The 23,505-nt window shown below is 43.1% G+C and overlaps 1 protein-coding gene across 1 annotated transcript in view; it reads left to right on the top strand.

Moving 5' to 3' along the window:
* The first annotated feature begins 13,377 nt into the window (after positions 1-13,377).
* Positions 13,378-23,505, top strand: part of SLC9A4 (solute carrier family 9 member A4) — a 47,627-nt gene continuing 37,499 nt past the window's right edge. Inside the window, exons 1-2 of the mRNA XM_073351561.2 lie at positions 13,378-13,837; positions 21,944-22,203. Coding sequence (XP_073207662.2) covers positions 13,406-13,837; positions 21,944-22,203 — 692 coding nt within the window. The 5' untranslated portion in view covers positions 13,378-13,405. The remainder of the gene's footprint in view (positions 13,838-21,943; positions 22,204-23,505) is intronic.

The following is a 23,505-nucleotide window of genomic DNA, read 5'->3' as shown; positions in this document are numbered from 1 at the left end:
GTATGAGAGCATTTTTAAATTATTGGGACTGCTTTTTGTATGTACTCTGCTGGACAAACCAGATGGCTTAGTTACCATAAAGCCAACTGTGTCGGCATCAGAGAAATGTCATAAATGATAACACATAAGACCTCTGAAACTGTCCTAAAATAGCGTTTCCATTAATAACAATGTCACACTTTAAAGTTTGCTAACCCAGGACCTTTCTAGGCTACAAGCATGTGCTCTCTGTCCCAGGGAGAAGCTAGCAGTCTCTCCTCTTCAGATGTTTCTAACATTTAAATGTCACAAGATAGCAGTCATATGTGCAGCATGCAGGATTGAGTATTGCATATCCTGAACTTTAGGGCTGTTTAATTTTGCTCAAGCTCAGGGGAATTGAAGGAAACATTTCCCTGGAGAAATGTTTAGCATTTGAAATTGCTTGCATGGAATTGTCCTGGAGGAGATGGACTAATGGGCAGAATGTAGGCTAGCAGTCAGTACAAGATAAATGCAATTTATCACATGAATATAAACACATACACATATATATTCTACAAGTATATACATGTATATGTACAAATGAGAGTGTGAGAGAGAATACTATTGTAGTATTGGGGCCATATTTATAACAAAGATTCATCATCATGTATCCTACATGTAATATTTTATTATTATTAATTAGGATTTATATATTAGTTCCTCAAGACTGCAACATGTTGGGAACCATTGTGCTAGGTGCTGCACAATCATATAGTAAATTACAGCCCTGCCCCAAAAGCTCACATATAATTTCTGAAAATTCCCATAGAATAGTTGCTACGTGAGACTGGTGGATTCCTGGAATTTGCCTAGGGATATAGAACCTTTCATGTCCCAGCTGACAGGAAGCAAAGACTGCTGCCACTGACAACTGTTTCCCGATGTGAAATTCGTTGATGGTCTCAGGTCCGTTTCTGGAAACAGTGTCCTCATTAGTAAAACCATCATCAAAATCAGCACCAATTTGCATCCTTGTTTGTTCATAGATTACAAGGCCAAAAGCAGTGTGATCATCTATTCTGCCTTCCTATATAACACAGGCCATAGAACTTCCCCAAGATAATTCCTAGAGCATACCTTTCAGAAAAACCTCCAATCTTGATTTTAAAATGGTCAGTGATGGATAATCTGTCACCAACCATGGTAAATTGTTCTAATGGCTGATTACTTGCACTTAAAAATGTATGCCTTATTTCAATCTGAATTTGTCTAGCTTCAAATTCCAGACATTAGTTCATGTTGTACATTTCTATTCTGGATTGAAGAGCCCATTATTAAATATTTGTTCCCCATGTCGGTACTTATAGACTGGAATCAAGTCACCCCTTAACCTTCTCTTTGTTAAATTAACTAGATTGAGCTCCTTGAGTCTATCACTATAAGGAATGTTTTCTAATCCTGTAAGCATTCTAATGGCTCTTAGCCTCTCCAATTTAGCAACATCCTTCTTGAATCACAGACACCAGAACTGGATTCAATATTCCAGCAGCGGTCACACTTGTGCCAAATACAGAGGTAAAATAACCTCTCTGCTCTTACACAGTGGTGCAGGTTCTAAGTAGAAATCATTTCTTGCCAGTACTGCACTCATGGGAGGGACAGATTCAGTTGTAAAATGATGCTTTGGGCCCCTAGTGCCACCTGTACTTCCAGATGTCATTGAGGATCCAGCAGCACCCCAAATTGAAAACTTCCTAAATGAAAGAAGGATAGGAGGGACAATCCCCACACTTTCCCTTAACACACTATCAGTGCCTCCCTTATGTCAAAAGCTTCTGCCAACTTGCCTTTATCTACGTATTGCTCTCCTCCAGGCACTAGGAAAGCAAAGATGCTGCACCATCTGTGTTTTATAGAAAAGAGGCATAGAACTATATGTGCCATGTACATCTTGACAGAACTACAGCCCAAATTGTTTTATTATTTTCCTAAGCATGGCATACAGGAGGGGTAATCAAAATCAGCCTGCAGAACATGCATGAGAACTGTCTCTGAACAGATAAGCAATTGATCAAAATCACATTCTCTGATCTCTTGGGGCCAAATCCTGTTCCCATTGAAATCAAAAGGAGTTTTGCTATTGAGTTCAATGGGAACAGGCTTTGACATTTGGAGAGGAAAGAACAAAACCACTCAAGCAAGGACTATGTTGCTTATACCACAGGTATCAAAACTGCTGACTCATGTGAGCATAGGTGCCGACTTTCCCTCTGCCCTGTGGGTGCTCGACCCCCCCATCCCTGCCCCTGCCCCACCCTCGCTCTACCCCATTCCACTCCTTTCTCAAAGTCCCACCCCACCCCACCTTTTCCCAACCCCACCCCTTCCTGCCCCCATTCCTCAAGTCCGTGACCCTGCCCTGCCTCCTCCCCGCTCCTCCCACTCCCTCCCGGAAAGTCCTAAGCACCACCAAACAGCTGTTAGGCAGCAGGGGGGCAGGAGGTGCTGGGAGGGAGGGGGTGGAGTGGGGACACAGAGCGCTCGGGGGAGGAGGAGGGGAGGTGAGGAGTGGGAGATTGGCTGCTGGTGCGTGCAGAGCACCAGCTAATTTTTCCCCATGGGTGCTCCAGCCCCGGAGCACCCTCGGAGTCAGTGCCTATGCATGTGAGAAAGTCAGCAGACAGCTGATCTTTGTCCATTACAAGGGAGAAATCAGCAATCAATGAGGCTAGAACAGTCTCTGTACAATATCCAACTCATAAATCCATCTGCAAAGGATCAAGGAATATCAAGGCTCCAGAGTATATTAAAGTCCCTCGGTCCCATTGGTACGTTTGTAGTCCAGAGGCCGGGGCAGGAAAGAGGCAAAATGGAGATGTTTCCAGGCCAGGGCCTTTTAGCTTCTGCCAAGTGCCAAGTAAAGGGAAATCTGTTCATACTGTGAAAGATGGTGTTTGGAGTCACATGGGCAAGTTACATGTCCATCACCCCCACCCATATTCTAGAATCATAGAATATCAGGGTTGGAAGGGACCTCAGGAGGTCATCTAGTCCAACCCCCTGCTCAAAGCAGGACCAATCCCCAATTTTTGCCCTGATCCCTAAATGGCCCTCTCAAGGATTGAACTCACAACACTGGGTTTAGCAGGCCAATGCTCAAACCACTGAGCTATCCCTCCAGTTACAACAGTCACAAAAAGTCCATTAAGTGTAGACAGGCGTTTTCCAGGGTCCATTGTGAGCTAAGTGTTCCTTAATGGGCTATTCAACTTGTCCCTTCATGTGCTGGCTATATATCTTGTGGGTGTTACCACAAGAGCAAACATGTAGGAAGCATAACTAATATTCATAATTTCAGATACCAAGATGAATATACATGCATAGAAATAGCATAATCATAAGTACCAGCTATTTCACCTCCATGACTATTCCCAAAAGAGAGTCTGAAAAATCCCACCATGTACCTGAGACCCTATGTGTCAGCATCATGCCCCACTGGAGTTTTGTTATCTGTTATGTAACAACAGAGATGGAGCCAGTGACATGACTTTGTTTAGCCTAAAAGGGTAAGGTTAATTTTTAGCTGTTCAGGTGTGACTGAGCCTTTAGTCAGTGAGGGCATACTGGCTGGCACACATTCAGGTTATTGGGCTTCAGTGTTCCTTTGCAGTTAACTTTTTAATGTTCATAAACCTGGTATGTACTATGGTGGTTTAAAGCATAACACAAAGATTTTTAGGTTTGCAAATCTGAGAACCTCTGCCTCTTTGAAAGTTAATAATAATAATAATTATTATTATTATTTTATGTTGCTGGTCATAATGTGGGAGGATATCCTCTCCGCCCTCTGCTTATGAGGTTATGTATGTGTCTTGTAGCACTCTTCTGAACACCAGTTGGAAGGATTTTTTTTTTCCAGTAAATGTGGACTGATTCTTTTCTCTTAGAAGGCATGTAATTTTTTCAGGTTCACACTGATTAACACAGAAAACAATTGGGGCTGTTAAACTTTATTTATAGTCCATAGAAAATTAAGTTCAGCTATATTTTCCAGTACAGTGATGAAATGGGTGTTTGTATATACAAACATCAGCATGCTTATCTAGTCACTTTCCCCCAAAATATGTAGTATTTCAGTCTGTTTATATGGAATATGGGAGTTGGGTGAGGAGCCATTTCTGCATATGTATGACTTATTAAAAGACAAATTTTAAGTAGAACTGTATCCTAAACTGCTTTATGGTATTGTACCCAAACATTGCATTTAATGGGAGATTCAACATCCTTTATAGGAACAAAACAGACTCCTGAAACTCTTACCACAAAAGTGGTCCATAGTCATGCAAATAGTCCCATTAGATTCATAGATTCATAGATACAAAGGTCAGAAGGGACCATTATGATCATCTAGTCTGACCTCCTGCACAATGCAGGCCACAGAATTTCACCCACCCACTCCTGCAAAAAACCTCTCACCTATGTCTGAGCTATTGAAGTCCTCAACTCGTGGTTTAAAGACTTCAAGGAGCAGAGAATCCTCCAGCAAGTGACCCGTGCCCCATGCTACAGAGGAAGGTGAAAAACCTCCAGGGCCTCTTCCAATCTGTCCTGGAGGAAAATTCCTTCCTGACCCCAAATATGGCCATCAGCTAAACCCTGAGCATATGGGCAAGATTCACCAGCCAGATATTACAGAAAATTCTTTCCTGGGTAACTCAGATCCCACCCCACCTAATATCCCATCACAGGCCATTGGGCCTATTTACCATGAATATTTAATTACCAAAACCATGTTATCCCATCATACCATCTCCTCCATAAACTTATTGAGTTTAATCTTAAAGCCAGATAGATCTTTTGCCCCCACTGCTTTCCGTGGAAGGGTGTTCTAGAACTTCACTCCTCTGATGGTTAGAAAACTTGGTCTAATTTCAAGTCTAAACTTCCCAATGACCAGTTTATATCCATTTGTTCTTGTGTCCACATTGGTACTGAGCTTAAATAATTCCTCTCCCTCTCCAGTATTTATCCCTCTGATATATTTATAGAGAGCAATCGTATCTCCCCTCAACCTTCTTTTAGTTAGGCTAAACAAGCCAAGCTCCTTGAGTCTCCTTTCATAAGACAAGTTTTCCATGCCTCGGATCATCCTAGCAACCCTTCTCTGTACCTGTTCCAGTCTGAATTCATCCTTCTTAAACATGGGAGACCAGAACTGCACACAGTATTCCTGGTCAGGTCTCACCTCTCCAGCGCATCATCAAGGATCTACAACCTATTCTGAAGGACAATCCCTCACTCTCACAGACCTTGCGGGACAGGCCAGTCCTTGCTTACAGACAGCCCCTCAACCTGAAGCAAATACTCACCAGCAACCACACACCAAAAACACCAACCCAGGAACCAAACCCTGCAAAAAACCCCAGTGCCAGCTCTGTCCACATATCTATTCAAAGGACACCATCATAGGACCTAACCACATCAGCCACACCATCAGGGGCTCATTCACCTGCACATCTACCAATGTGATATATGCCACCATGTGCCAGCAATGCCCCTCTGCAGTGTACATTGGCCAAACCGGACAGTCTCTACGCAAAAGAATAAATGGACACAAATCTGACATCAGGAATCATAACATTCAAAAACCAGTAGAACACTTCAATCTCTCTGGTCACTCAGTAATAGACCTAAAAGTGGCAATTATTCAACAAAAAAAACTTCAGAAACAGACTCCAACGTGAAACTGCAGAACTGGAATTAATTTGCAAAGTGGATACCATCAGATTAGGCCTGAATAGAGACTGGGAGTGGTTGGGTCACTACAAAACCTAAACTTAATTTCCCCAATACTAATTTCTCCCTACTGTTACTCGCACCTTCTTGTCAACTGTCTGACCACTCTCTTACCACTTCAAAAGTTATTTTTCCTCCCTTGGTATCCTGCTGTTAATTGATTTATCTCATTAGACTGACCTCACATTTGGTAAAGCAATCCCCCCTCTTTAATGTATTTATACCTGCTCCTGTATTTTCACTCCATGCATCTGATGAAGTGGGTTCTAGCCCACAAAGGCTTATGCCCAAATAAATGTGTTAGTCTCTAAGATGCCACAAGGACTCCTTGTTGTTTTTGCTGATACAGACTGACACGGCTCCCACTCTGAAACCTAAAGCCAATAGAGCGCCTCATACTCCTTTATGGCTTTTGCAACTGAAACAAAGCCAGTGTCATAAGCAAACACCAACAAGTCACGATCCCCTTCATCTTCCAACAGCACTGGTCTCCACTGTCAACCCCCGTGATGCCAGCATTAATCATGTGCCACTTGGACTGCGTTTCCTATTATTTAACCAGTACTGAATCCTGAAAACCTGCATCCCATCTAGATTCCAGCTGTAACCTGGACAGGGGACACTGGCCCAACAGAACTGCCTTCCGAGCAAAACTTTCATAGATTCCAAGGCCAGAAGGGACCATTGTGATCATTTAGCCTGACCCCTTGTAGAGCACAGGCCAGACACCTGCCCCACAATAATCCCTAGAGCAGATCTGTTAGAAAACGTCCACTGTCAATCTCCATCAAAACCCTCGGTAAGCTGTTCCAATACTTAATTACTCTCGTTGTTAAAACTTTACATCTTATTTCCATAGAGGTTGAAGAAGAACTAGCCAAGCCCCAGTAATTAGGTGAAACCTTGGGCAATCCAAAGCTTTAGCCCTATTACAGATACAGGTTTAGAGCGGAAGGCTGCACTTCTCAAAGGGGACCAAGAGTCCAACTCCCAATGACTTTCAACTCCCTTAGACCACCCAGCTGTATTGGAAAAACGGCCTTTGTTCTTTGTGGTTATTTCCCTTAGTCTTTTATCAAGAAGAGGTGCTGTCAAACAGAATTACACATTCTAATGGCAAATGTAAGTCAATTACATTAATGGATATAATTAGAGCAGTTGCTGAAATACATAACTCATGACATTAAAAGAATTCTCCATGGACATTAACACAATGAAGCACTGCCTTAAACACACAAACCCAACAATGTAAGTCAAACTCACAGCTTAGAATTAAGCCTCAAGTCCCACCTTGCAACAACGCATGGAGTTAATCTATGCCTGAAAATGTCATGGGTTTGTCAGACTAATAATCTAGTTATTGTTCTGCCATGTTTGTTTAGGGTGCCCCAATGCAGGTAACGAAGTAGAAAGGAAGACATGCTATTTCTGATCACTTCTTCAACCAGCCTTGGAAAACCAGAGACTGACTCAGGCTTACACAAGGAGATTTTGACCTACAGGGCAACAGAACTGGATGCGACTCAGACAGACTGATCTTCAACACTGGAAGAGGATTTATGGTGAGTGCACACAATGTCACACGAGGAGCTATCATCACCATCTCCACATTCCCTTCACGAGATTCAGCGTTGACACAGAGATACTAACTCCGGAGACACTTACAGGCCACCTCATGCCAGCAAACTGACACTGAATAGAGAGGTGAAGGGACCAGGTGCTCCCACCGCCTGGCAAGCTGGAGAACAGCCACCAAGCATTTACAAGGCACATTGGAGGAATGTCTATGTGTGGAAATTACTGATAAAAAAGTACAGTGCAGATCCTTATGTAACCAGAAACAGGCCCAGGACTTACAAACGCTTAATGTACCACTTCCACTGACAGAGCCTGAGGGCAGCTTCCAGCGACACCCTCGCCCACATCTGTGGGCCTCAAGTGGCTCAGAAGTTCCTTCTCTCTGAAATCCCATGATGAAGGAGCAGTTCAAAGCCAAAGCAATTTCTCTGCCCCCACCTCCATGAGGCTCCCAGCTGGAGGCAGCCATGGGTCACAGCAACTGTTCTGAGAGGAGCGGGCTTCAAACTGGACCGCTCAAAGTCCCCAGTCACAGTCTGCTTTCCTGCATCCCCTATGGCAGGGCCATCTGCACGGAACTTGCATTAGTGACACCGAAAACAGGGAACTCAACTGTGCGATAAGAAAGACCCCCTCACAGACAGGAGAAACATTTTTCCCTGGGATCCTCATCCTCCATCTTCTGGATGCAAGGAGAGCAACTGGCATCAGCCTTTGGTGCCAGCGTGGTCCGAATAGATCTCTGTTTCCATTACGCACTAAGTACTGACAAGCTGAGGTTGTCTCGTCAGCAAACATCATTCCTGCCGGAGTCTGCAGGCTGCGTCCTGGCGGCCCGTGTCCTAGGTGCCAGGCCTCCCTGGTATGGTTGAAAACGGGGGGCAGAAAGCACTGGTGAAGGGAGCTGGGGGAAATTCAACACAGGGCATTTTGGAAACATGCTAATAGAGTCCGTCCCCTTCTGCCATGTCACTTTCCCGGGGGACTCTGCAGAAAAGTCTGCGTGTTTAGGATCCAGGGTTGTTCCATGGGCTGGCTCAGGAAATGCTGCACTGGGACAGATGCAGCGCTGCAGCCGGGCTGCTGCCGCCGTGTTCACACTTCCTAGAGTGACAGAAGCGGGTCTTCCAGTGCCGTACTAAACCCACCTCTTCTGCCGACCTAGTGGTGTCCACACCGGGGCTTGGGGCGGCTTCATTACACTGCACAGGATGCAAAATTCTGTAATTTTGTAGTTCAGGCAACGTAACGCTGTAGTGTAGACCAGCCCTTAGTAACCAACTTCGATTTCCCTGGGCCTTGCTGGGCCCTCCCCCAAAATCTCCCCAGGAAGCAGCCTGAGTTTGAAACATTGAGATTTGATACTGCAAATACTGCGTCCACCTCAATGTCTGTGCAGCACCTGGCACAACAGGGCCTTCCACCGTAATTTAAGGGTTAGAATAAGGAAAATAATATAAAACAGAGGAAACAAATCAACCCAATACAGAAGCCTTGGCATGCTGCTAATCCCCTTGCTCAGCCCAGACAGTGACAGCCTCTGTAATACTGCAGTAAATATGTCCCTTTCCAGTGCAGGTAAATAATGTGCACTATTTTCAAACAGCTCTTTGGCAGACCTTTAATCAAATACCAGTTTGTTATGAAGGATCTTTGCAGGAGCCCACGCCAGTGACCTGTAATTCAGAGGGGTGTCTTCCCACATGTTCCTGTGTCCAATGGTAGTTTTCAGGAGCTACCTCAACAGCTAAAGTTAAACTCAGCCCTGACTCTTCCACAGATGCCTTGTAAAAATGTTAACAACGTCACTTGTGTCTCTCTTGGCTTTCAGAGAGATCTGAAATCTCGCCCAAGATTTCTCTCCAGTCTTTTGCTGCTTTTTCCCAAATTCTTGAGGTGGTTCCCAACAGGCTTGAGGGCTCTTGGTGTCCCTTTTTGACCTCTAGAAGCAACACATTCACACACACGGGAACTTGGACTGTCTTGCTCTTTTATATGGCAGGTGCCCAGTAGATAATTGGTTTCGAAGAGTCTGAGTAATACCCAAACCTCAGCCAGACAGGCCTCGGAAGTCTCACGGGGATCACGGTGCAGGCCCCCTCTTTGCCAGTCACACCTTCTTCACCCTGCAGTTTCCCTATGTCAAAAGACAAAACGGAGAGGCAGACCCAGGTTGCTCTAGCCCTGACACAGGCCTTCAGCACCAGCACCCTGCGATGCAGCATCTGACGGGGGCAGCTGAGCCAGTCAGGAGGGGTTCACACGGAGCACAGCACAATCCGTTAAGATTCTCACTTGGCTCCTGCACTTCCTCAGTTTGCAGAGCAGGGCCTAAAGGACAGGCGTGGCTGTCACCGAGTCAGCCCTGGGGCTCAAGTGGGAGCAACTTGTGCTGTGGTGCTGAAGGACTTAGGGTTCCGGTGCAGCGTGGGGCTCGGGTCACTTGCAGGTTTAAACTAGCGTAAATGGTGGTTCTCTGTAACTTGACCTCTTTAAACCATGGTTTGAGGACATCAGCAACTCATCCAGAGGTTCAGGGGCTGTTACGGGGTGGGTGGGCGAGGTTCTGTGCCCTGTGATGTGCAGGCGGTCAGAGTAGATGATCCGAATAGTCCTTTCTGACCTTACAGTCTATGAGGCTTGCAACTTTGCTGATGGTGCCCAGTGGGTGAGGGTCTCTGGCCTGGGTTAGGCAGCTCAGGCTGGAATGCGCAAAATGGTCCTTTCTGGCTTTGACATCTGCAAATCTACGTCTCAACTGCAAACTGACGTCTGCCCTGGAGATTTCATCTTCTTCTTAACATGTTCTAACTGCTCGTTTCCTTTCTGAACTCGGACTTGGGCTGAAATTTGCCACTGCAGATCTGAGATCACAAGCCTGGAACATCTGACACTGTTAACTGCTTCTTCACTAAACAAATCTGCCTCTAACCTGGCAGCTTGTGTTCTGAGTTCAGCCCCAGGACAAGACACAGCTGGGGGCTGGGAGGACGGTGCCCTGAGTCTCTTTCCCAGGGAGGGAACTTGACAGGTCAAGAGTCTGCAACCTTCTTCCAACAGCAGCAGGGCTCACTCCTGTCACAGTGAGTGAAAAAATCCCAAGGGAGATTTGTCATGAAAAAATGTTACTTTATGGCAGTGTTTTTCAACCTTTTCGATACCAGGGACTGGCTTGCCACCTTCCTAAACCGTGTCAGGGAGCTCTCAGGACCAGCACCAGCCTACAGACCGGTCGTTGACGAACACTGCCCTAGAGAACATGATAAATGCTGAACAGTCCCACCTCACTGGGTCCTGCCACCTGCATGGGGAAGTGTTGGGACCTGTGGAGGAGATGACAGTATGGAGACACTGGTGTTACCCACAGACACCTGCCAGTCATTAGCCATCCGGGTGCCTGGTCTCAGTTCAGGGATCTGAAGGCTTGAGGCACCAAGCTCCAGGCACAGGATGGGGCGCTGTGCCGCCCCGCCGCCCCCCGCCCCGACCTCACTCGTTTGACCCTTTGTTGAAAGAGATGCAGCAAGAGGCTCTGGAGTAGAGTCCTGTAATCTGACTTGACCCCAGCAGACCTGACTACAAGCTTCCGGAGGGAGAGCAGGGCTGGAGGATAATTAGCCCTGCGGCTTGAAGGAGGAAACAAAGTACGGAAAACAGCGTCTGGGCTTGCAGCTACACCCTTGCAACCCCTGGGACTAGCTACAAGCGCCAGGGTCGGGTATGAAAACAACCACAGGCCGGGTTTGGATTGTCTGTGGTCTAGTCAGGTTCGGGTCAAATTGGGCCCAAACCGACCTCAGCTCTGGAGGGAGCCCCTTTCTGCCTTCCTCGTCACAGAGCAGGGTCTACAAACACCTCTCCAGAAAGCCCCAAGTGTCAGAGGGACATTAAACAGGGGCTCCCAGGCTGACACCAACTCCAGGTGTTTGGATCCAAAGTAACTGCTGTGGTTTGGCATTTCCAGTTGATTAAGTGCAGCTGTGAGGTAACATCAGATACACTGTTTGGGTGGAGGCCTCTGCGTTTGTGGCAGGAGAGGACGGATCTATCTCCAACCACTGTCCTACTACGCCCCTTTCTGCCCAGAAAGCGCACACTGCTCTCCCTCACAAGCGCTCATTCCTGTCCACTTCAGTCTCCGCTCAAATCACAGCACAGGGGCACAACAGCTCATAAGGGAGTCAACACCCTGGCTTCAGCATTGGCAAAACCCTACTGAGAAAATCCCAATGAGGGTTGCTGGGCCATATTGCAGAACACTCCCCCCAGGAGAGATGCTTCTGCACAAAACATGTGGGTCAGCAAACACTGGTGATGGAAGCATAACATACGCCCAACGGCTTCTCTTCGCCTAAGACCAGAGACCCAGAATTACCTGAGGTGTCTGAGTTTGCAGCTGCTGCTCCTCCAGCTGAGGATGGATAGTCCCCACAGCCGCTTGGCTCAGGGTAGTGACACGGTTAGGCTGCCCCCGTAGGGTCACTGTAATGGTGGTCGGAGCCTTCAAGCCTGCCGCTTGATTGGAGATATCTTCAATGGAATTGATCAAATGATTAAGGGTTTACAGGATTAGATTCCAAGTTTGTAAATTGTTCTGAATGAAATTGACAATGCCTGAGCTGTCAGATCAGGAGGAGCGTCATTCAAATAAAGGTGGGTTGATGTGTGATAAGTCTTAGCTCTGTTGCTAAGATGAGGAACATATTTTCAGTGAAGTTCTTGGCAGAATCCTGAGGCAGCTGGTTTGAGGTCATCTGTGTCCGGCATTATATTCTTCACTTATTATTCTCTCACCCACAAAGCTGGAAAATGAGGCATTTGTTTTCTTTGTTTTGCTGCTCCCGTTCCAGTTAACAAAATGCATATTAGACTAGTTTGGCTGCAAAGAATTTTAGGTACTCTGGGGACAACACCTGATTCCTGTCAGGCTGCCGAACTGGGCTGACATCAGAATCCAAACATCCTCTGGTCAGTGCAAGCAGAGGCATTCCTCTAATGGTTTGGACTTGATGTGATGCAATATGGGTGTCATGGATAATTCAGACCAATGGGGAGAAACAGAATAAAAAACGTTGTTTAAACACCTTCCATGTCCCCCCACCCCTCTCCTCTTGAGGACTCCTGACCAATTTAACAGCACAATACATATGCTAACAAACTTAAACAAAACCTTGTTTAAGTTTGTTAGCACATGCATTGTGCTGTTAAAGCCATATAAAGAATGAATGCCCTCCTTAGCAGTGTTCTGCTCCTTTAAGGAGCAGAGCACAGCCCCACCCTCACCTCTGGAGTGGGGAGCTAGTCCCAAGTCTTTCTGGTACCCCATACCCACTAAAAATCTCTTGTCAGGACTGTGTACTGGAGAGTACCACCCTACTTGCACTACTGCTCCTACTTAAGATTCCCCTGTTTATCCATCCCAGGATCACATTAGCCGTTTTGGCCACAGCGTTGCCCTGGGAGTTCATGTTCAGCCGATTATCTTGTTATCTCAGCAGTGATTGAGGTCAATGACTGCTAGGTATGGAGACCAATTTCTCTGTTCCACATATGTAGGAATTACTGTCCTAGACATACAGCCCATCTAATCCACTCTCCTGTCTCTGTCAGTGGACAGAACAAGATATTTCAGAGGAAGGTGCAGGAAGCCCCAGACTGTGTAATATGGAATTACCTGTTCATAATTCATTGGCTGCCCTCTCACTTCTATGTTTGTAAATTGTTCACATCAGAAATGGAAAATAGAGAAACCATGGTCATAAAAATTGCTATTTTTGTTAAAAAAAATACAATAAAACAAACAACCCCTTCTCCCCCAAGAGATTTTTAGCAGGTATGGGGTACCGAAAAGACTTGGGGCTAATCCCCCACTCTTGTATGGATTTATGCTAGTGTGACCGAGGGTAGAACGTGGGCCTTCTGAGTGCAAAATATTGCAAGTTGGGGAAAACATCTGTCTGGAGTCAGGAAGAATGGGCAATATGGCAGCATTAAAACCGTTTCAACTCAGCTCATTTCCCCATGTTTTATTCAAGGTTTCCATCTCTACCACCGACTGCCAAGCCTCATGCCGGAATGCTGCCTTCTGATAGCTGTCGGGGCACTGGTTGGAGCAATCATTTTTGGCACTGATCACAAATCCCCACCAGTTATGACTACCAACATTTACTTCCTGTATCTCCTCCCACCCACTGTCCTTGAGGAGGGGTACTTTATGCCTACTCGCCCCTTTTTTGAAAATTTTGTGTCCATCCTGTGGTGGTCTCTACTGGGATCCCTCCTGAATGCATTTGGCATTGGACTCTCTCTCTATGGAATCTGCCAGATCGAAGCCTTTGGTCTCACTGACGTTAACCTGGTGCAGAACTTGCTCTTCGGCAGCCTGATTTCAGCTGTGGATCCCGTGGCGGCACTAGCTGTTTTTGAAGAGGCCTCTGTTAACGAGCAGCTTTACGTGATGATATTTGGAGAGTCTTTGCTAACTGATGGAATCACTGTGGTGAGTTTACTTTTGCTGTTCATTTTTTCCTCACATTGCAGAGGCAGAGTTTCTGTTGGCTGTAGAGGAGAGACAGAAGGAACTCCACTGGAAATGCATTTATTTGTGACTGGATGATGATGATGATGATAATGTGTATATTTTAGTGGTGACTAAAGGCTCTAATCAGGGATCAGAGCCCCATAGTGCTAGGCACTGTACTCACATAACACTTCCAGATGGTAAACACCGGACTAATTCATTTAAAAAAAACCACACTGCTTATAGAACTGCTGGAAGTGAGAGGAGAACCATGTCCTGTATTTATTATTCAGTAAACTTTGATCCTGCTCCCACTGATGTGAATGGCCACACAATAATTGAATCAGTGATGCAGGGTCAGACCCTAAGGACTAAGAATTTTCTTAGTATTGTACAAGCAAATAAAAGAAATGGCTCTGCTTCAAAGAATTCAGGCCGAGATTTCCAAAGAAGACTAGTGATTTTGGGTGTCTCAATTTTTGGGTGCCCAAACTGAGACAACTTAAAAAGGGCCTGATTTTCAGAGAGCAGGTGCTCATCTCTTTCTGAGAATCAATCCCTTTAGTCGGTCAAGCTGACTCAAAAGTGGTGTTGGAAGAAAAATAAACAAAACCTGAATTTTTGACAAAAAAAGGGACGTATTTGTGAAATTCTTTTCCTGGTTTTCAGCTAGCTCTGCCAAAACGTGAGGCATCCAGAATCACGCGTCACTTTTGAAATTCTGGCCTTAGGTCCTGATCTAGCAAAGCTCTTCTGTACCTGCTTAACTTTAAGCATGCAAGTTGACCCACTGAAATCAATAGGACTAACTGTGCTAAAATTCAAGCTTAGTCTTATTAAATGCTTTGCTAGATTGGGTCCTTTTAGAATCTAAAACACAGGAGCCCAGAACACCGTCAAAAACAATTCAGACACTGCTTGAACATCAAGTGCTACTGGAAATTGGATGTGTTGGAAGACTCTTGCAGAGTTCATTGTTGAAAGTCTTCATAGCCCATGGTATTTTAGGAGTGATTTAAAAAAGGGAGAGGAGGAAACTAATTTGATCTCTTGAGACCTAATTGTTATGAAATGATCATAGGCTCCTGTCATAAATATAAAGGGAAGGGTAAACACCTTTAAAATCCCTCCTAGCCAGAGGAAAAACCCTTTCACCAGTAAAGGTTTAAGAAGTTAAGATAACCTCGCTGCCACCTGACCACAATGACCAATGAGGAGACAAGATGCTTTCAAAGTTGAAGGGGGGGGGGTGAGAAACAAAGGGTCTGGGTCTGTCTGTGTGATGCTTTTGCCGGGGACAGAACAGGAATGGAGTCTTAGAACTTAGTAAGTAATCTAGCTAGATATGCGTTAGATTCTGTTTGTTTAAATGGCTGAGAAAATAAGCTGTGCTGAATGGAATGGATATTCCTGTTTTTTTGTCCTTTTGTAACTTAAGGTTTTGCCTAGAGGGATTCTCTGTGTTTTGAATCTAATTACCCTGTAAGGTATTTACCATCCTGATTTTACAGAGGTGATTCTTTTTTACTTTTTCTTCTATTAAAATTCTTCTTTTAAGAAACTGAATGCTTTTTTCATTGTTCTTAAGATCCAAGGGTTTGGGTCTGTGGTCACCTATGCAAATTGGTGAGGATTTTTATCAAACCTTCCCCACAAAAAAGGGGGGTAAGATTTGGGAGGGGAAAGACGTTTCCAAACGAACTCTTTCCTAATAATAATAATACCGGTGTTAGACGTTTGGTGGTGGCAGCGAAAGTCCAAGGGCAAAGGGTAAAATAGTTTGTACCTTGCGGGAGTTTTAACCTAAGCTGGTAAAAGTAAGCTTAGGAGGTTTTCATGCAGGTCACCACATCTGTACCCTAGCGTTCAGAGTGGGGAAGGAACCTTGACAGCTCCCGATTCCCCAAGCAGGATGAAAAGATTTTAAAGTTAATGATGCACGTGATAAATCCTTGCTACTTAAATCTGTATGTATGTTGCTTTTGAGGTAGCACACTAATGACTGGTGTCCTTTCGTTATAACAGTCGCTTTTAAAAAAGACATTACATTTTTATCAGGTTGAATGAAATTTTGTATTCTACATTCAGGAAAAGCTGTTAAGAGTTCTGCTGTGTTTGCATTTTATACAAGAAATGGCTATGTTGCCATTTCTTATGTAAAATATGATATTTAATGTAGAAATATATATAAAATTTACTACTTTAGTGGGAAAAAAATCCCTAAAAACCTGTGGAATTGAAATGATGGTTTGGAAAATATTCCTATTTAAGTGACTGGAGGCCAAATCATGGTCACCTTACCTATTCAAGCTGTGCCATTACCTTCACAAGAACTCTCTGCATGAGAAAGATGAAAAGGCTCAAGACTTCCATCAGCCAGCTCTTCTACTGCTTGCTATGAGCTGTGTATTAGCAACATAATTGTGTCTACAGAGAATGGGGAGGTAAAGTCAATGAATATAAATGAACTATATACATAATGGATCATGTAGGTAAAGATTCAATGAATAATATATTTTGATTTCAGAATAATACAAGTGTCTACTCGAATACAGCCGCTGGAACATAGAAAAATCACCCTTTCAAGTTACTCCTGTTTTGCACTGTGCCAAAAACAAGTTTGAAAAGTTTGAGAATAATTTTTTAAAAATTATTTAGATGTAGAGTAGGTTTGGGCATTTTGACTGATTCAAAAATTATTGGTCAATTAAAACCAGTCAAATATCGTCAAATAATGGCCAAACATTTTAAAGTGCTAATTTATTAGAACAGCAATCAAAAAGAATATGACTTTATAGGCTCCATGAGGTTTATCCTTAGATAGTTACTTTGGCCTAATCACAAAAACAAGTTCCTTACCTGAGTTATTTTAACACAGAGAAGTGCAAAACACAATGAAAAATGTTCTAGAAAATGAAAAATTGGCACCATGATGCAATCAAACAGATAGGCTGCCACCTGCACCAGGGAATTCTTGCTGGAATATTTGACAATATTTGACCAGGGTCAAATAATAGGCAGTCAATTGACTGGTCAATTTACATGATTTGACTAGTCAATTGACTGGCTTGCCAAGCCTAATGTAGACACCAACCACAACACCTTACAAAAAGCTGTAGAATGCCTAACATAGAACTTAATTAAATTTATAATCACATAACTATGACCACACCACAACATAAAAGTCATACTCTGGTAATAAATTAACTCAGTCAATACAAATACATTAAAACATTTAATAACTCAAAACAGTAGAAAAGCTCCTTTTTACCAATAGTACCCTCCAAATACCTCAACCTTCCTCAAAACCTCTATCAAACAAAATCCTGAAGATATTTCTTTTAATGAAAGAATATAAATGTAATATCTGATTGATGTCTTAAAGGAAAACTGCAATATAATATAAAATATCTTCTTCTCACTCTGACAGGATCCCCTGGGTGCAACCTGTGGGACTCCTGAGCCCTCCAAACCTGCCAGCCTGGGTTGTCTCTCACACTGTGATGCTGATGTCAAGCTACAAGCCTCTGACAGACACTGCACTTACCCAGACATTCACAGGCAGGGACACACCCACCTGAGTTACATGAATGATCTCTCAGCCACTCATGAACCATCAATAGGGAATCTCCTGCCAATTCCCCCCCAGCTCCCTAGCCTTGCACCCCAGAACTGTACCATCTTGTCTTGTACTAGTCAGAAGCCTGACCAATGTAAGCTCATTACCTAGTTTGCCCTTCCCTCAGTGTGGAATGAACATGCAGCAGCCTTTGTAGTCCGAGCTGAGATTTGCCAAGCACTTCAATGAAAACACAGTTTTAGGTAAAATATAAAAACAGATTTATTAACTACAGAAAGATTTTTAGAGATTATTAGTAGCAGGCAGAGAGATCAAAGTTGGTTACCTAACTAAAAATAGAAACACACTCTAAATTCTAATTTTAACAGAGTAGGCAAGATTTGAATCAAGCAGTTTTCAGAGTAGCAGCCTTGTTAGTCTGTATACACAAAAAGAACAGGAGTACTTGTGGCACCTTAGAGACTAACAAATTTATTAGAGCATAAGCTTTCGTGGGCTACAGCCCACTTCATCGGATGCATAGAATGGAACATATAGTAAGAAGATATAAGTTGGAAGTTGCCATATAAACTGTGAGAGGCTAATTTGTTAAGATGAGCTATTATCAGCAGGAGAAAAAAAACTTTTGTAGTGATAATGAAGATGGCCCATTTAGACAGTTGACAAGAAGGTGTGAGGATACTTAACTTAGGGAAATAGATTCAATATGTGTAATGACCCAGTCACTCCTAGTCTCTATTCAAACCCAAGTTAATGGTATCTAGCTTGCATATTAATTCAAGCTCAGCAGTTTCTCGTTGGAGTCTGTTTTTGAAGCTTTTCCGTTGCAAAATTGCCACCCTTAAATCTTTTACTGAGTGGCCAGAGAGGTTGAAGTGTTCTCCTACCGGTTTTTGAATGTTATGATTCCTGATGTCAGATTTGTGTCCATTTATTCTTTTGCATAGAGACTGTAGTGTCTCACCCTAACAGAAGGTGCAAGCAGGTTACAATTCCTCAATACACAGATAGGACTGCCTTCCAGCCTGGGATTGAACTTCCCCAGTTCAAAGTCTTTGTCTTCCAGATGCTCTTCCAGGTGTTGAGATAGGCAGGCGGGCGGGCGGAAGAGGCCAAATGATGATGTCACTGTCTCTCTTTTATACTTGCTTCCAGCTTGCTGGAAAGGTCTTTGCTGTGAGGTGGGTTAGTCCGCCCCCATGGCACACATATACATGCCTTTGTGGAGAAGTCTCTGGGTAGTGGATTGGGTGTTGATGAGTCATTAATGCTCATCTGGCCGGTGATAGCTACTCCTTTATCGTAACTGACAGGCTGACTATGGGTGTTCCCATCCTCACAACATAGTTCTGTAACACCTATAGCTATAGGTCATACCTTCGCATAGAATGATAGTACATGCAATCCAAGAAGATATTAATGTTCAACAGATACATCACAAGGCATACTTTGTGCAAAATATATCATTATATGACAGTGGTGAATATGGGGGTTCCAGGGTGCTGCTTTGAGGTATAGGGTGTCACAACTCACTATGGGCCATATATTAACCTTTGTTGGATTCAACCACTCACTTTACACTGGAAACTACACAGGGTGCAAGGCAGTAGAGAATCAGACTTCCTGTCTAATTAAAGAGGCAAGATTATTCCCCTAAAGAGAAAAGCCTTAGTAGGGGACAGAAAAAGTTCACAAGCTTCCTTCCCTTGAGTTCCCATCAGATTCTTCCATTCGGGGCAGAGGGAGGATTTCCCCCTGCTGAATGGACAGCGGTTTCAACCCCTAGAATCTACAGATCTCAGAGGTTTCAGAGTAGCAGCTGTGTTAGTCTGTATTCGCAAAAAGAAAAGGAGGACTTGTGGCACCTTAGAGACTAACAAATTTATCTGAGCACAAGCTTTCATGAGCTACAGCTCACTTCATCGGATCCATCATAGCTGCCATGTGCTTCTGCAGTGTTTGCTGCTCTGCCTTTTCACAAATTAGACAGCATAAAGCCAATTTTGTTTTGTGAACACGACACAGGAAATCATTTGTAAAATCTTATGTAAAGTGCCAGTTAATCTTGCTTTCAGTAGTTTATGTCTTTGCCCTCAGTCAAAAAGAAGCCAGGTATTTTAAAATGCATCCTCCAGGTGTTTAGCTAGAATATAATGTTTTTGTGCAAAAGCTGAAAGCACCAGGTTTAAAAATTCTTAAAATAAGACCTGCTACCTCTCCATAAAATGACCCTGCCTTCTCCCTGAGTGAATCAAAGCACCAGAGGCTGATTCAGGCCTTCCTGCCACTAAAAGAATTATGGCAATCCATTTATGGAACAGAAGCAATACCATGTGTGACTTAAATGACTAGCAAATACTCATTGTGACTAGTTAGTGATCAATCCATGGCTAAAATACTTTTTCATGAAGCATTTAGCAATGAATGCACACAATGAACACACTCATGGAAATTGTGCTATTGTGTGACAACGGACAATTCAGGAACAGGAAAAGGGCCAAATGCTAGAAGTTATTCCCTGAAAATAGTCTGCCCAGCTCTAAACTCAACAGTGCACAATCAGCACTGGGTACCAACTGCCCACTTTCAAAAATCTATGCTGGAGACAGGGTATCATCATCAAGAAACGGGGAGTAGTTAGAGAACAGCTGCTGTGACTCAAGTACTGTACAGTGACGCCGCATGTGTACTCGTATCCAGCTTCAGTGATCTGCTACTGAGAAGCACAATTCCACACTTCACAGTTTGGAAAAGTGAATTACCCTTATTTGTAGGAAGCTGCCATCTAGAACATTTTATTGTGTGTTTCCTGTCATCTTGTAACAATGAGCATCCTTGAGAATCTACTGTATGACAGCTTACGGTTAAATGTTCCCAGGAAGCAATTAAAACTAGATAATATCTGAAGAATAATTATCGTCTTTAATGAGTTGGAGCCTTTGACAAGCAAATATCTCCTTTAATCTCATTAAATAGCCTTCTGAAATTAGTTAGGCAAAGAAAAAAAACTAACCACCACCAGATATGTGAAGCCTTTTTGGCTTGTTTTAAACAGGAGAGTGTTAGGGACTAATGCCATCAGTGGCAAAAATTGTGGCAAACTTGTGACTTTAGACTTTTCCAAACTGACTTTTAAAACCTGGAAGTGAATCTGGTATGATCATTATTCATTGGTAACAGGTACAATAGGATTTATAATCAGCTAGTAGTCAAAAACTCTTACATATTTTTAATCAATACCCTCATACTGCCCTGCTGAACACTTCCATTGCCATTTGATAAGTGGATGAAAATGGAAAATCCTGAAGGAGAGTTTTATCATGCATTTTTCAGAATAGAAATTATTCTTAACAAAAGCATGATAATTAAGCATCTGACCTATATTTAATAAAAATCAACCCTACAGACCCAGGGTGTAATGTTCTGAGCATAATCTACTACCTAACCTCACATTGTTTTTTCAGTATTTCAAGCTCCTTAACAAAAATAAATAATTTAATTAGCTATTTATACCCTTAAAAATGTCAAATCACTAATAGGTTTGTAGTGGCTACCTTGAGAATGACTGCTGTGTCATTAATGTACGATATATAGGGAACTGGATGGTTCAGGGGAGTTGATGGCTTCAATCCAGTTCCTAGAGGATGACTGTCCTTGACAACTGGAATCCCTGCGACAATTTCAAAAGAGAGGTCAAAGAATGAATGGGCCTGGAGACTGAATAACCCTTTCACCAGTAGCAGTGTTGGGAAGCTTGTACTGCTGTTGCTTTAGTTATCTGCAATATAAAACCCATGTAAGCATAGTGGAATAGATTTTAGTTTCCAGCGAGCTTCAAGAGGCTCGTATAAGTAAATAGTAAATAAAAAAAAGTATTTTCAAACTTTTGAAAAGTGCCTTGACAATGCCCTTTTGACATTTTTACGAATCCACTGTACAAATTTATCAATAGCCATCACATAACAGACTGTAATTACTATATTATTAAGGCAAGGTAATAAAAGTTGGTTAAATAAGAGTTCTATTATATTTAATAACAACTATTGCATACTGAACCATGAGTTGAGTGTTTATCTACCGCCAGTATGAACCTGGAGTTGCCTAGCTTCTATTCTAGTCTATTCGATTTGATTCAGTTTGAGTCTTAAGTTCTTACCTCACCCATCACGGTGCTTCTGAGCACTTTCTTTGCTACATATTTTATTATGTCTGATGCATCATGTACTTTCTGAAAACATCATACATTCCATATACTGCACACATGGGGTGTCCCAGATTACTGTCTTACTATTTTTACATTTTACATTGACTGGCATTTTGTACCATTTCTTCATTAGTTTTAGGATCCCAGCCAGGTAGATAATTCTGGGGCCTCTTAAGGATATGTTCAGATTTAAACTACAATTTTGCTAAGCAAGATGAGTGTGGCACGTACCACTAAAAATATTGAGGAAAAACTAGTTTTGAAAGATTTTTAATTTGCTGTCCATTATTTTTGCATACAGGTGTTATATAACATATTACTCACCTTCACCCAGATGCACCGATACGAAGAGATTAAACCCACTGATGTTCTTGCTGGAGTTGCTCGTTTCTTTGTAGTGGGACTAGGCGGAGTGCTGGTTGGCATCGTGTTTGGATTTGTTTCGGCATTCATGACTCGATTTACTCAGAACATTTCTACCATCGAACCGCTGCTTGTCTTCATGTTCAGCTATTTGTCATATCTGTCTGCTGAAACCGTCTACATCTCAGGCATTCTGGCGTGAGTATCAAATAAGAATTTTCAAATGCCTCCCAGGGATAGAATTCCATTCTTGACAACTTCAAGGTGCTTGGGACTGGTATAATGATTTCTGCTGCCCCCATCCCATTTTTTTTTCCAGTTGTGATTCTTTATGGGCCTAAATGTGCCACCTGGTCTGCTAATATATCTGTTTAAACACAGCATGATCGGATACCAGACCAACTTATGCTCTAATATTTATTTCTATGTGGCATCCCAATAATTTATGAGAGTGAGGTAGTTATATACAACATTGTTAATATCAAAAGAACAAAGAATAATAGACCAGATCTTGCACTCAGTTACAGCAATGTATATCAATTGAACTCAACTAATTTAAGTGGAATTACACCTAAATTAATTTTGTGTAACTTGGAACTAAATCTGGCCCAAATATAAAACTCAGAAGCATTAAACAAACACATGCACATTAAAAAGCCAAGACAGAGTGATAAATGTGAAAGTGTTAAATGGTACTGATATGTCATTCATTGGCATGTTGATCAGTAAGAAAAGACTTGGACATGTCAAGTGAATGCCAGATTACATTACATTACATTACAGGATCCTAAAGAGCGTGCTGTACACAAAGAGTGTGCTGTACACAAAGAAAGAGAGGCAGACCGCTATGCAGATTTTGGGATGCTTGCAAAGATGACTTAGTATCCTTAGACTGTCTTTGCATGACTGGGAAAGAAGTGCAGAATGCCACTCTGGTTGACAGAGTCGGCTTGTTAATGGAGCAAGGCGTGGCAAGGTGGACTGGATCAATCTTTGTGATGACTGACGTCAGAGGAGGAAAGAATCTGCTGCTCGGAATCAGAGCATTGCTAGTATGTGGGTGTGCCTTACCTGTGGACGAGACTGTCACTCGTGCATTGGACTCAGCAGCCCTTAAAGAACTCATCAGTGCATACACCATGCTCTGTAAAGAGCAATGGTGCCATTGATTAAAGGCCAGACACTTCACTACAGTAACCTTGAAATAGTTCTATGGCTGGTCCCAAATGTGTTATGAATATACAGGTGTGAGATGACGAAGGAAGGTCACAAAGGACTATAATTTACACTAAACACAAAGGGAGAGAGAGAGAGAGGACACTGACGGGAGGATAACAAGGGGTACAGGGATAGAAAAGAAGAGTGAAAGGACTGAGGGAGGAATGAAGAGGTGCATGCAGGGCAGAGAGAGTGAGGCGCAGCAAAGGGAATGGGAGGTGAGGATGTGGGAGGGAGTTGGAGCAAACAGCCAATCAATTGAGAGGAAAGAATACTAAAGTA

The sequence above is a fragment of the Lepidochelys kempii genome, chromosome 1 (genome assembly GCF_965140285.1).
Source record: "Lepidochelys kempii isolate rLepKem1 chromosome 1, rLepKem1.hap1, whole genome shotgun sequence".
In the NCBI taxonomy this organism is placed as follows: Eukaryota; Metazoa; Chordata; order Testudines; family Cheloniidae; genus Lepidochelys; species Lepidochelys kempii.
This window is presented reverse-complemented; position numbering and strand designations above follow the sequence as displayed.